General features: G+C 46.0%; 1 protein-coding gene across 2 annotated transcripts in view; it reads left to right on the top strand.

Moving 5' to 3' along the window:
- The window catches only part of ptpn9a (protein tyrosine phosphatase non-receptor type 9a), a 285,425-nt gene that overhangs the window by 230,418 nt on the left and 40,982 nt on the right, over positions 1-14,025 (top strand). For both annotated transcript variants that reach the window (XM_070865136.1, XM_070865135.1), the window contains exon 8: positions 8,425-8,515. In XM_070865136.1, coding sequence (XP_070721237.1) covers positions 8,425-8,515 — 91 coding nt within the window. The remainder of the gene's footprint in view (positions 1-8,424; positions 8,516-14,025) is intronic.

The raw sequence follows: 14,025 nt of genomic DNA, 5'->3' as shown, positions 1-14,025 counted from the left end.
CAAATTCTTGGGTGTATAGGTTTGTTTGCATGTTCCTGAAGATGTTGATTATCCCTAATTCACTGAACCCAACGAATACAGAATGAGGAAAAGTATTCCTCTGTTAAGACATCAATTTAAATGACTGAAAAGTAAATGCAAAACGGATCTTAAAAATATTCAATGAAGGAATGTTTGGAATAATTACTAGGGGAGTTAGTTGGGGGATAATTACCAGGGGAGATAGTTGGAGATAATTACCAGGGGAGATAGTTGGGGATAATTACCAGGGGAGATAGTTGGGGATAATTACCAGGGGAGATAGTTGGAGATAATTACCAGGGGAGATAGTTGGGGATAATTACCAGGGGAGATAGTTGGGGATAATTACCAGGGGAGATAGTTGGGGATAATTACCAGGGGAGATAGTTGGGGATAATTACCGGGGGAGATAGTTGGGGATAATTACCAGGGGAGATAGTTGGGGATAATTACCGGGGGAGATAGTTGGGGATAATTACCAGGGGAGATCGTTGGGGATAATTACTGGGGGAGATAGTTGGAGATAATTACCAGGGGAGTTAGTTGGGGATAATTACCGGGGGAGATAGTTGGGGATAATTACCAGGGGAGATAGTTGGGGATAATTACTGGGGGAGATAGTTGAAGATAATTACCAGGGGAGTTAGTTGGGGATAATTACCAGGGGAGATAGTTGGGGAGATGTTGGACTGCAAGGGTTATGTAAGGCTGCCCACACTTTGGTCCAGGGCTATATATGGCCCTCAAGCTCTGGTAACCGGCTCGCAATGCCTAAATAATTAATTTCTATTTAAGTTGATATTTCTTACTGTTTGGCTAGTCCTGGTAGAATTGTTTATTGGCGTGGAGATTTGTAAAAGATGGTGTTGGCTCATGGGTGGTTCAACCCTAAATCAGAACACCAAGACCCGCCAGTACCCGCATCTTGAGATATGCAATTTACTGGAGCATGGCTGTAAGCTTTACATGTGGCTCCCCACAGCCTGCAGTATTCGTCTATCTGGCCAACGGGGATTATAAGCTTGCAAGTCCCCGAGTTACAGTACTAATGGCACAAGCTCAGATGAGCTGAATAGCCCTTTTCCTTCATTGACTTTCACAAGTATTTAGTTCCTCTGTGATTCTGCAGGGAGCAGGAAGGAGGGTAGCTTTCAGGGTATGGTAGGCCCATATTACAAGACACTGTGGCCCTGGACTTAACCGTGAGCCCAGCTATAGCAAATCCAGTAACAGGCTAAATAGAACTGACGCTGGGCCATAAATATAATGTGTTTATTTTTGTATCTGGAGATTGACCTAGGCCCATAATTTGTAAGATTAGTCTAGTTTTTAAATGCTCTTTCGATCGTGGTGTTTTTTTTTTAGTCACCTGGGTTTCTGATATACTGAAAATCCAACAGCAACAACAGGTTACATTCATATAGCTCCTTTTAATGTAGTAAAATGTCCCAAGGTGCTTCAGGGGAGGGTTATCAAACAAATATTGACCATGTTCAAGTGTCTCTAAATCTTACTGCTGCAAAATCTGTACCCACCTGCAGGGTTTTATAATTGCTCAGCCATTGGTGGCCGTGCCTTCTGTTGCCTGGGCCCCAAGCTCTGGAACTCCCTCCCTAAACCTCTCTGCCTCTCTTTCCTCCTTCAAGACGCACCTTAAAACCTACCTACTTATGCGGGTTGGTGTCAAATTGTTTTATCGCATAATACTCCTGTGAAGCACCTTGGGACATTTCGCTACGTTAAAGGCGCTATATAAATGCAAGTTGATGTTTCTGTGAGCTCAATATGGAGTGCACAGACTCTGCCCTTAGCGGCACATTCCTCTTATCCATGTCGGGATAGTTTAGATATGGGTTGACAGAGCCAATGCTAAGGGACTTCCAAGTATGCATAGAGGTACAGAGCATTGATTAGATAACTATTGATTAGAGGAAATAATGGAAGCTTGTAAGAAAGGAACGGCAATAATCATAGTCGATTTTAACCATATTGATTGGACAAAGCAAATTGGCCAGGATAGCCTTGAGGAAGAGTTCATAGAGTGTATCTGGGATAGTTTCCTTGAACATTATGTTGCGGAACCAACCAGGGAGCAGGCTATCTTCGATCTGGTACTGTGTAATGAGACAGGATTAATAAATGATCTTGTATTAAAAGATCCTCTAGGAATGAGTGACCATAACATGGTTGAATTTCAAATTCAGTTGGAGGGTGAGAAAGTTGGTTCTCAAACCAGGGTCCTGAGCTTAAATAAAGGAGACTACAAAGGTATGAGGGCAGAGTTGGCTAAATTGGACTGGGAAAATAGACTAAAGTATGGGACAGTTGTTGAGCAGTGGCAGACATTTAAGGAGATAGGTCCCAGCAGATTGTAAAACTGCAAATGTAACGCCCCTATTTAAAAAACAAGGCAGACAAAAAGCAGGAAACTATAGACCAGTTAGCCTAACATCTGTGGTTGGGAAAATGTTGGAGTTCATTATTAAAGAAGCAGTAGCAGGACATTTGGAAAAGCAAAATTCGGTCATGCAGAGTCAGCATGGATTTATGAAGGGGAAGTCATGTTTGACAAATTTACTGGAGTTCTTTGAGGATGTAACGAACAGGGTGGATAAAGGGGAACCAGTGGATGTGGTGTATTTGGATTTCCAGAAGGCATTCGATAAGGTGCCACATAAAAGGTTACTGCACAAGATAAAAGTTCTTGGGGTTGGGGGTAATATATTAGCATGGATAGAGGATTGGCTAACTAACAGAAAACAGAGAGTAGGAATAAATGGGTTATTTTCCGGTTGGCAAACAGTAGCTAGTGAGGTGCCGCAGGGATCAGTGCTGGGACCCCAACTATTTACAATCTATATTAATGACTTGGATGAAGGGACCGAGTGTAATGTAGCCAAATTTGCTGATGGTACAAAGATGGGTGGAAAAGCAAATTGTGAGGAGAACACAATAAATCTGCAAGGGGATATAGACAGGCTAAGTGAGTGGGCAAAAATTTGGCAGATGGAGTATAATGTGGGAAAATGTGAGGTTAATCACTTTTGCAGAAATAATAGAAAAGCATATTATAATTTAAATGGAGAAAAATTGCAAAATGCTACATTACAGAAGGGACCTGGAGGTCCTTGTGCATGAAACACAAAAAGTTAGTATGCAGGTACAGCAAGTAATCAGGAAGGCAAATGGAATATTGGCCTTCATTACAAAGGGGATAGAGTATACAAGCAGAGAAGTCCTGCTACAACTGAATAGGGTATTGGTGAGGCCACACCTGGAGTACTGCGTACAGTTTTGGTCTCCGTATTTAAGGAAGAATATACTTGCATTGGAGGCTGTTCAGAGAAAGTTCACGAAGTTGATTCTGGAGATGAGGAGGTTGACTTATGAGGATAGGTTGAGTAGATTGGGCCTATAAATATTGGAGTTCAGAAGAATGAGAGTTGATCTTATTGAAACTTATAAGATAATGAGGGGGCTCGACAAGGTGGATGCATAGAGGATATTTCCACTGATAGCGGAAACTAAAACTAGGGGACATTGTCTCAGAATAAGGGGCCGTCCATTTAAAACTGAGATGAGGAGGAATTTCTTCTCTCTCAGGGTTGTAAATCTGTGGCATTCTCTGCCCCAGAGGGCTGTGGAGGCTGGGTCATTGAATATATTTAATGCGGAGATTTACAGATTTTTGAGCGATAAGGGAGTAAAGGGTTATGGGGAGCGGGCAGGGAAGTGGAGCTGAGTTCATGATCAGATTAGCCATGATCTTATTGAATGGCGGAACAGGCTCGAGGGGCCAAATGGCCTACTCCTGCTCCGATTTATGACTGCCGCTTGCCCAGGTCGGACAACCGTACCTGTTGGTCTATAACCGAGTGGCCCCCGGTGATGGGTATATCCCTTCAGGGCTCCTTAGTGAAGCAGGCTGGCTAGTCAGCAGTGTTCAGCCTGGTTTAGGTATTAGTTACCAAGTCTAACATGGAAAGCAGATATCAAGGGTTCTGAGCACCAGTTGTTAGGCATGGAGTATCCTCGGCTTCAAAGATACCCATCCCCAACCCATAAGAACATAAGAAATAGGAGCAAGATTAGGTCATTTGGCCCCTCGAGCCTGCTCCAACATTCAATATGTTCATGGCTGATCTGATCTTGACCTCAACTCCACTTCCTCACCCGCTCCCCATAACCCTTGATTCCCTTATCGTTCAAAAATCTGTCGATCTCCACCTTAAACATATTCAATAACCCAGCCTCCACAGCTCTCTGGGGCAGAGAATTCCAAAGATTCACGACCCTCTGAGAGAAGAAATTCCTCCTCATCTCAGTTTTAAATGGGCGACCCCTTATTCTGCCCCCTAGTTCTAGATTCCCCCACGAGGGGAAACATCCTCTCTGCATTCTACCCTGTTGAGCCCCCTCAGAATCTTATATGTTTCAATAAGATCACCTCTCATTCTTCTAAACTCCAATGAGTATAGGCCCAACCTGCTCAACCTTTCTTCATAAGACAACCCCTTCATCTCAGGAATCAACCTTGTGAATCTTCTCTGAACTGCCTCCTGAAATACTGAGACCCAAGGAGTAAGATCGAGGCCATTGGTTTCTTGTGACTGAACAAGTGAAAATCAGTTTTATTGTTCATGATTTAGGATTTTTGCTAGTGCTTTTTGCGGGGGGGGGGGGGGTGGGTGGGAGGGGATCATATTCCAGCTTCGACCAGGACAATAAAAATTAATATTGCACAGTTTAAACAAGTGCTGTGCCATGTCCTGAACTGTGCAGCTTAAAAACCAATGAGTGTGAAACAATGGAAATAACTAATAATGAAACCGCAACATTATCGTGCATTGTGTTTTTTTCACACGCTTTGAGTTTGCAAAATCAGAAATGAGCTTGTAACAGCAGAGGGCAAAAGGCACCGGGAGGAATTCACCGCTAACACACTTGGAGGACCACAGTCAATGGAAAGAGTATTTTAACTATTTTAAAATGTTACAAGTCAGCATCACCCCCTCATCATTGGACTCCTTGTTGGATTTGTTTAACATTGTACTGATCCTCAAGCGCTGCCAAAAACACAGCTCTCTGATTGGTTACAAATACCGTCCCATTAACATAACATAGAAACATAGAAAATACGTGCAGGAGTAGGCCATTCGGCCCTTCGAGCCTGCACCACCATTCAATATGATTATAAGAACATAAGAATTAGGAACAGGAGTAGGCCATCTACCCCCTCGAGCCTGCTCCGCCATTCAAAAGATCATGGCTGATCTGGCCATGGACTCAGCTCCACTTACCCGCCCGCTCCCCATAACCCTTAATTCTCTTATTGGTTAAAAATCTATCTATCTGTGATTTGAATACATTCAATGAGCTAGCCTCAACTGCTTCCTTGGGCAGAGAATTCCACAGATTCACAACCCTCTGGGAGAAGAATTTCCTTCTCAATTCGGTTTTAAATTGTCTCCCCCGTCTTTTGAGGCTGTGCCCCCTAGTTCTAGTCTCCCCTACCAGTGGAAACAACCTCTCTCCCTCTATCTTGTCTATCCCTTTCATTATTTTAAATGTTTCTATAAGATCACCCCTCATCCTTCTGAACTCCAACGAGTAAAGACCCAGTCTACTCAATCTATCATAAGGTAACCCCCTCATCTCCGGAATCAACCTCGTGAATCGTCTCTATACCCCCTCCAAAGCCAGTGTATCCTTCCTTAAGTAAGGTGACCAAAACTGCACGCAGTACTCCAGGTGCGCCCTCACCAATACCCTGTACAGTTGCAGCAGGACCTCCCTGCTTTTGTACTCCATCCCTCTCGAAATGAAAGCCAACATTCCATTTGCCTTCCTGATTACCTGCTGCACCTGCAAACTAACTTTTTGGGATTCATGCACAAGGACCCCCAGGTCCCTCTGCACCGCAGCATGTTGTAATTTCTCCTCATTCAAATAATATTCCCTTTTACTGTTATTCCCTTTCACTTTTTTTTTCCAAGGTGGATGACCTCACATTTTCCGACATTGTATTCCATCTGCCAAAACTTAGCCCATTCGCTTAACCTATCCAAATCTCTTTGCAGCCTCTCTGTGTCCTCTACACAACCCACTTTCCCACTAATCTTTGTGTCATCTGCAAATTTTGTTACACTACACTCTGTCCCCTCTTCCAGGTCATCTATGTATATTTGCAAACAGTTGTGGTCCCAGCTCCGATCCCTGTGGCATACCACTAATCACCGATTTCCAACCCGAAAAGGACCCATTTATTCCGACTCTCTGCTTTCTGTTAGCCAGCCAATTCTCGATCCATGCTAATTCATTTCCTCTGACTCCGCGTACCTTTATCTCCTGCAGTAACCTTTTGTGTGGCACCTTATCGAATGCCTTTTGGAAATCTAAATACACCACATCTATCGGTACACCTCTATCCACCATGCTCGTTATATCCTCAAAGAATTCCAGTAAATTAGTTAAACATGATTTCCCCTTCATGAATCCATGTTGTGTCTGCTTGATTGCACTATTCCTATCTAGATGTCCCGCTATTTCTTCCTTAATGATAGCTTCAAGCATTTTCCCCACTACAGATGTTAAACTAACCGGCCTATAGTTACCTGCCGTTTGTCTGCTCCCTTTTTTAAACAGAGGCGTTACATTAGCTGCTTTCCAATCCGCTGGTACCTCCGCAGAGTCCAGAGAATTTTGGTAGATAATACGAATGCATCTGCTATAACTTCCGCCATCTCTTTTAATACCCTGGGATGCATTTCATCAGGACCAGGGGACTTGTCTACCTTGAGTCCCATTAGCCTGTCCAACACTACGACCCTAGTGATAGTAATTGTCTCAAGGTCCTCCTTTCCCACATTCCCGTGACCAGCAATGTTTGGCATGGTTTTTGTGTCTTCCACTGTGAAGACCGAAGCAAAATAATTGTTTAAGGTCTCAGCCATTTCCACATTTCCCATTATTAAATCCCCCTTCTCATCTTCTAAGGGACCAACATTTATTTTAGTCACTCTCTTCCGTTTTATATATCGGTAAAAGCTTTTACTATCTGTTTTTATGTTTTGCGCAAGTTTACTTTCGTAATCTAATTTTCCTTTCTTTATTGCTTTCTTAGTCATTCTTTGCTGTTGTTTAAAATTTTCCGAATCTTCTAGTTTCCCACTAACCTTGGCCACCTTATACGCATTGGTTTTTAATTTGATACATAGAAACATAGAAACATAGAAAATAGGTGCAGGAGTAGGCCATTCGGCCCTTCTAGCCTGAACCGCCATTCAATGAGTTCATGGCTGAACATTCAACTTCAGTACCCCATTCCTGCTTTCTCGCCATACCCCTTGATCCCCCGAGTAGTAAGAACCTCATCTAACTCCTTTTTGAATATATTTAGTGAATTGGCCTCAACAACTTTCTGTGGTAGAGAATTCCACAGGTTCACCACTCTCTGGGTGAAGAAGTTCCTCCGCATCTCGGTCCTAAATGGCTTACCCCTTATCCTTATCCTTAGACTGTGACCTCTGGTTCTGGACTTCCCCAACATTGGGAACATTCTTCCTGCATCTAACCTGTCTAACCCCGTCAGAATTTTAAATGTTTCTATGAGGTCCCCTCTCATTCTTCTGAACTCGTGAATACAAGCCCAGTTGATCTAGTCTTTCTTGATAGGTCAGTCCCGCCATCCCGGGAATCAGTCTGGTGAACCTTCGCTGCACTCAATAGCAAGAATGTCCTTCCTCAAGTTAGGAGACCAAACCTGTACACAATATTCAAGGTGTGGCCTCACCAAGGCCCTGTACAACTGCAGTAAGACCTCCCTGCTTCTGTACTCAAATGACACCATATCAACCCCTTTATAAAATGAAAGTGTGTCCTTCCAGCTTTGAGGATCCCAATTGCTAGGTGGTTAGACTTGGAGTCAATGTGTTTCACTGTCCTGCCAGAGGAATTGCATAAACCTCTCGGGTAAGTAAAATATTACACCAAAAAATAAGCTGCTGAAACTTACCTGTGAATTATTTAGCTCATTCATTCAACAGTACCTGAGTCGGAACAGCAAGAGTCCAGCGTTTAAAAAAAAAAAATTCAGCCTTCAATAAGGAATCCACATGCTCATATGAGAGTTCCGTGGCCTCCTGGTGCAAAACACAGAATGTTTAATCACGTTCTATAATAGCCAGGGATTCTCCAGAGTAGTGGCGATAATCGTTTGCCTCCACCCTACTGCAACGTGCTCCCTGGTAGCTGGCTTAGAGAGCCATGAGTAGAGACCTGAGCGGGGCTTACAACCGGTCTGTAACCTAGGAGATGGTAAGGAGTGGGAAAATGGAGGGGGATTCGATACCCTTACAAAAAGATGGTGATATTTCTCTAACCGTGTCTTTCCTTTGCATGTAGACAGCCATACAACCAGCAGAAGAATCGATATGGGGACGTACTGTGCTTGGACCAAACTAGAGTGAAGTTGAAGTCTCTCAATCACGATGAGGTAAGAGAGACAGATTTCTGAAGCCAAAGAGCTGAAACACAAGATTGTGGTGGAGTGAGAGTGGATTTGAGAGCGAGACTGCCTTAGACCTAAGCTCTGGAATTCCCTCCCTAAACTCCTCTGTCTCTCAACCTCTCCTCCTTTAAGATGCTCATTAAAACCTACAAGCTTTTGGTCATCTGCCCTGATATCTCCTTCTGTGGCTCAGTATTAAAAATGCTTTTACTGATATCGCTGCTGAAAAGTGCCTTGGGCCTTTTCGCTACGTTAAATGCGCTCTGTAAATGTCAGTTGTTGTTGAGTCTTTCGCCTCCCCTCTAAAATGCTGCCTTTCCTTTGTCTGCCGGATGGCTGTCTGAATCGCCCCTCCGACCAGCTGCCAGACTTTACTCTGCCGTGATAGTTTTTTTTCGATTTCCTGGCCTTGTCACTGCAGGCTACCAAAACTCTGTGTTCAGCTGAGACCGAGATCACAACTCCCCAAGTACTTGGTGTTCTTGGCAGCCTATTGCAAGCCTGCGATACCCGTGGAAAAATACCAACAGAAATCAAATCAGTGACGTGACAATACAGTGACATCGCAAGACGCTTCCAATTAACTCTCTCGGACTACAGTCCAAATGAACACTTTGCAAAGGTGTTTGTTTCGGGTTGGAACGTGCTGTGACTACCAGTGAAACACAATGCGTCCATCAGGCTGCTGGACAAGCTGAGCGGTCTGTCGAAGCTCGGTGCTGTCCAAGACCCAGCCGTTTGTCTGTAATTGGAACTTGCAGGGTAAGTCGTGAGCTGTACAGAGCAATGAGAACACTTGGGACTTCTCTGCGTGCTCCAGACCGATTCAACCAGAACAGGTGTTCCTTTATTCGGATTTAGAATCCCCTTTCAAGTATTCAAAAGACCAACTGCAACTTGGGAGTCACTGCCTTGCTTTAATGAGATTTTCTGTGAGGGGCTGGTATATAAAAAAAAAAATACGGGTTGGACCTCCCTTATCCGGCACCACCCCTCGTCCGGCACCACCCCTCGTCCGGCATGATTCTGGTGGCCGGGCGCGCGTGCACAGTACGTGGCCAACCTCCACCCCGGCTTTGGGGCCTGCCGACACTCGGCCTGCCAGGGGCACTGACCTCCTCCCTCCCCCTCCCCGACCTCGGGCCTCCTCCCCTCCCCTCTCGGCGTGACCTCCCTTTATCCGACAAAATCCCTTATCCGGCACAGGCCAGGTCCCAAGGGTGACGGATAAGGGAGTTTCAACCTGAACACCCCTGATGTAGTCGAAGGGCACAACATGCATTTAGGGACATGCCCATAAAGTCACTGAGGCACATCCCAAAGTGTCTCACACACACACAGTGAATTGCTTTTAACGTCGCAGCCACTGTTGCTGTGTGGGCAAATGCTGTAGCTGTTAGAGGGCCCCACAGACAGCCAGTGAGATGAAGGATAAAACATTGCGATGCTGGAAACCGGCAATCATAACCGACAATGCTGGAAACTGACAGCACGTCAGGCAGCCTCTGCGGAAAGAGAAAACGAGTTAACGTCACGTCAGGGCAGTCAGAAGGTTCTGACAAAAGGTCATCGATCTGAAATGGTTAACTCTGTGTTTCCCTTTTTCTGGTCACCGGCAGATTGAGTGAGTGTTGAACCGGCCTGTGCTGATTTTCCCTGACTACAGACCAGAAAATGAAAATCACGATAATGAGTTAAACCTGAGCCCTGTCTACAACAACAACTCTCAATTTATATAACGCCTTTAACAGAGTAAAACACCCCAAGGCGCTTCACAGGAGTGTTATCAAAAAACATTTGAGACTGAGCCATGTAAGGAGTTATGTTTATCTACTGTGAGTGTCAGGATGTTGGCAGACAGTGACACAACTTCACCTTCTATATGAATATTGGTGAGACATACACCTCCAGGTGACGTACATTACTATATCATTGATACTGAAAACTATTTCACTGTAGACTGTACATCACTTTTTATATAATACCAGCAGTTAAAATGTCCCACTTTTGACCTGCTAGTTTCTAAATAAATGTATTTTCCTGATAACGAAAGCACCTTTAATGTAGTATAACATCCCAAGGTACTTCACAGGAGCGTTATCTGACACAGTTTGACACCGAGCTTCGTAGAGATATTGGGCCCAAGTTTCCACAAGAAAAAAAAGGGCACCCCTCCGAGCTGGGCGCCCGTTTTTCGCGCCTAAAACGGCGCCTAAAAAAATCCTCAGTATTCTGCACCGACTTACAGGTCCTCTGGCCCTCGGCACAGCCAGCACGAGCTGTGGGGGGGTGGAGCCAGGTCCCTGCGCTGAAAACAGTGCCGGGACCTCTGCACATGCGCGCTACAGTCGGCACGCAAGTGCAGTAGCTCCAGGCGCCGAACTGTGTGGGAGGGGCCCGAAGCACGCAGCCCCTAGCCCTGGCCCAATGGCCTCACTGGGGCTCCTCCCACGGCCAGCTCCTGCTCCCCGCCTGACCAGACCCGACACTCGCTCTTCCCCCCCCGCCGACCAGACCCGACCCAACACCCGCTCCCCCCCCCCCCCCCGACGACCTGAGACCCGTTCCCCCCCGAGACCCGCTCCCCCCGCACCGACACCCGCTCCCCCCCCCCCCCGACGACCTGAGACCCGTTCCCCCCCGAGACCCGCTCCCCCCGCACCGACACCCGCTCCCCCCCCCCACCCCCGACTGACCCGACCCCCTGTTCCCTGACCCGACGCCCCCCCCTCTCTCTCTCCCTCTCTCCATCCATCCCTCCCTCTCTCTCTCTCTCTCTCTCTCTCTCTCTCTCTCTCTCTCTCTCTCTCTCTCTCCCCCTCCCCTCTCTCTCCCTCCCTCCCCCCCTCCCCTCTCTCTCTCCCTCCCTCTCCCCCTTTCTCCCTCCCCCCCTCCCCTCTCTCTCTTCCCCTCCTGCTCAGCGGCACGAACGGCTGCAGAATTCTCCCTGGCTGAAGCACTTTCACACAGGTAGGAAGATGGTTTATTTAATCTTTTCGTGGCTTATAAATGTTTATTCAGGTTGGATTTATTTGTATAATATTTGTAGAAGTATAAAGGATTTATTGTCGAATTTAATGAGTTCCCTCCCCCCCCTCCTCCCCCCCACCTCGTTCTGGACGCCTAATTTGTAACCTGCGCCTGATTTTTTAATGTGTAGAACAGGTTTTTTCAGTTCTACAAAAATCTTCACTGGCTCCATTCTACTTTAGTTTGGAGTACATTTTCACTGTGGAAACTTTCAAATCAGGCGTCAGTGGCCGGACACGCCCCCTTTTGAAGAAAAAATTCTGTTCTAAAGTAGAACTGTTCTACCTGACTAGAACTGCAGAAAAAAAAAATGTGGAGAATTGCGATTTCTAAAATAGTCCGTTCTCCACCAGTTGCTCCGAAAAATCAGGCGCGAATCATGTGGAAACTTGGGCCCATTAGCTTGGTCAAAAAGGTAAGTTTTAAGAATTTAAGAAATAGGAGCAGGAGTAGGCCAAACGGCCCCTCGAGCCTGCTCCGCCATTTAATAAGATCATGAACTCGAGTCCACTTCCTTGTCCGCTTAAGGAGCATCTCAAAGGAGGAGAGAGAGGCGGAGAGGTTTAGGGAAGGCAGTCTAGAGCTGGAATTGTCTAGTGTGAGGTATATTCAGATACTGTGTCACAGGAGGGTTATCAAATTGCCTCATTGTGTGATGCACAAGCATAGCTGAAGGTTTGCATATTGTAATGCATCAACTCCACCTGTTTGTAAATATCCGATTGATCTTACTGGTTACTTGTTTGTCTTCTGCGTTTCATGAGATTGTTCTTCTCTAGATCTGCACCTGACTTATAACTTGCTGATGTTTTATGTTGCGTTCCTCTTAAACATCCGTGAGTCAAAAGAGCTCCTCTTCCCAAAGACTAATAAGCTTACATTTCAAAGATTTCCTATTCTGCAATTGCTAATATTTAAATAGCAGAAATAAACGAGTCCAGCCCTTGCCTATCTTACGTGTGTCTGTGCATTTCCTCTCCTGAAGCCAGGGCATATTCGTGGTTACCGCCTGCAGGTCCCAAGGATTCACACTCGGTGCTGCTGCCAGCTGGAATTTCCCTCTGCTGAGCTCCGACACCATACTTTCACTCCTCGTCCTTGTTAACTAAAAGCTCTCCAGGAGCCGAGCAAAGTCAGTGGGGCTCAGAACCTTATTCTTGGCCAAGTTCACGGGCATTTCAATTCCTCCTTCCTGTCTGTCTGTCTTCTGGCAGTTTACCTGGGATCGTATCCTAATCAGAACTGCCACTCGACATAAGAACATAAGAAATAGGAGCAGGAGATGGCCATACGGGCCCCTCGAGCCTGCTCTGCCATTCAATGAGATCATGGCTGATCTGATCATGGACTCAGCTCCACTTCTCTGCCCGCTCCCCATAACCTCTTACTCCCTTATCGCTGAAAAATCTGTCTATCTCTGCCTTAAATATATTCAATGACCCAGCCTCCACAGCTCTCTGGGGCAGAGAATTCCATAGATTTACAACCCTCAGAGAAGAAATTTCTCCTCATCTCAGTTTTACATGGGCGGCCTAACCTACTCAACCTATCCTCATAAGTCCACCCCCTCACCGCCGGAATCGACCTGTTGAGTGCTTTGCCGTCTTTCTGACCAGTCTGTACCACTACTTCTCCCTTGATCTGTTAGTTCCCAGTCTGTTCCTATGTTCTCTCCAACATTTCTTTATAGAATATTGGTGCCAATGCATTCCTCTCTCTTAATTCATTTATGGGATGTGGGCGTTGCTGGCAAGACCAGCATTTATTGCCCATCCCTAATTTCTCTTGAGAAGATGGTGGTGAGCCACCGACTTGAACCGCTGCAGTCCGTGTAATGGTCCTTGCCACTGGATCAAGCCCGTGTGGTGGCTGGTGTGCAACGGCCACCACACATTTAAAAACATCCACGCACAGGCATCTTCCACCCTTCAGGATGTAGTTCAGGACCTGGAATATGAGGTCCTTCATTGAAACACCTGTGAACTCTTTGGCGTGGAAGCAAGTCATCCTCGATTCGAGGGACTGTGATGAAGATGATGATGAAGGTGCTCCCATGGTGCATGTAGGGAGGGAGTTCCAGGATTTTGACCCAGCGACGATGAAGGAACGGTGATATATTTCCAAGTCAGGTTGGTGTGTAACTTGGAGGGGAACGTGGAGGTGATGGTGTTCCCACGAGCCTGCTGCCCTTGTCCTTCCAGGTGGTAGAGGTCGCGGGTTTGGGAGGTGCTGCCGAAGAAGCCTTGGCGAGTTGCTGTGTTTAAATTCCCCAGCTGCCGTGGTGGGATTTGAACTCGGATTTCTGGACCATCCTCTTTTTCCCAACTAATATCCTGATTGAATCCCACCCATGGAGCACCAAATGCCAAGTAATTCAGCTGCCTGGGTTAAATTGTCAGCCGTTCAACGTAGTGTTTGCGAGATGGAGCAGTGGAGTTGTGGCGCCATCTAGCAGTATCTGCGGG

The sequence above is a fragment of the Pristiophorus japonicus genome, chromosome 21, assembly GCF_044704955.1.
Source record: "Pristiophorus japonicus isolate sPriJap1 chromosome 21, sPriJap1.hap1, whole genome shotgun sequence".
Lineage (NCBI taxonomy): Eukaryota > Metazoa > Chordata > Chondrichthyes > Pristiophoridae > Pristiophorus > Pristiophorus japonicus.
This window is presented reverse-complemented; position numbering and strand designations above follow the sequence as displayed.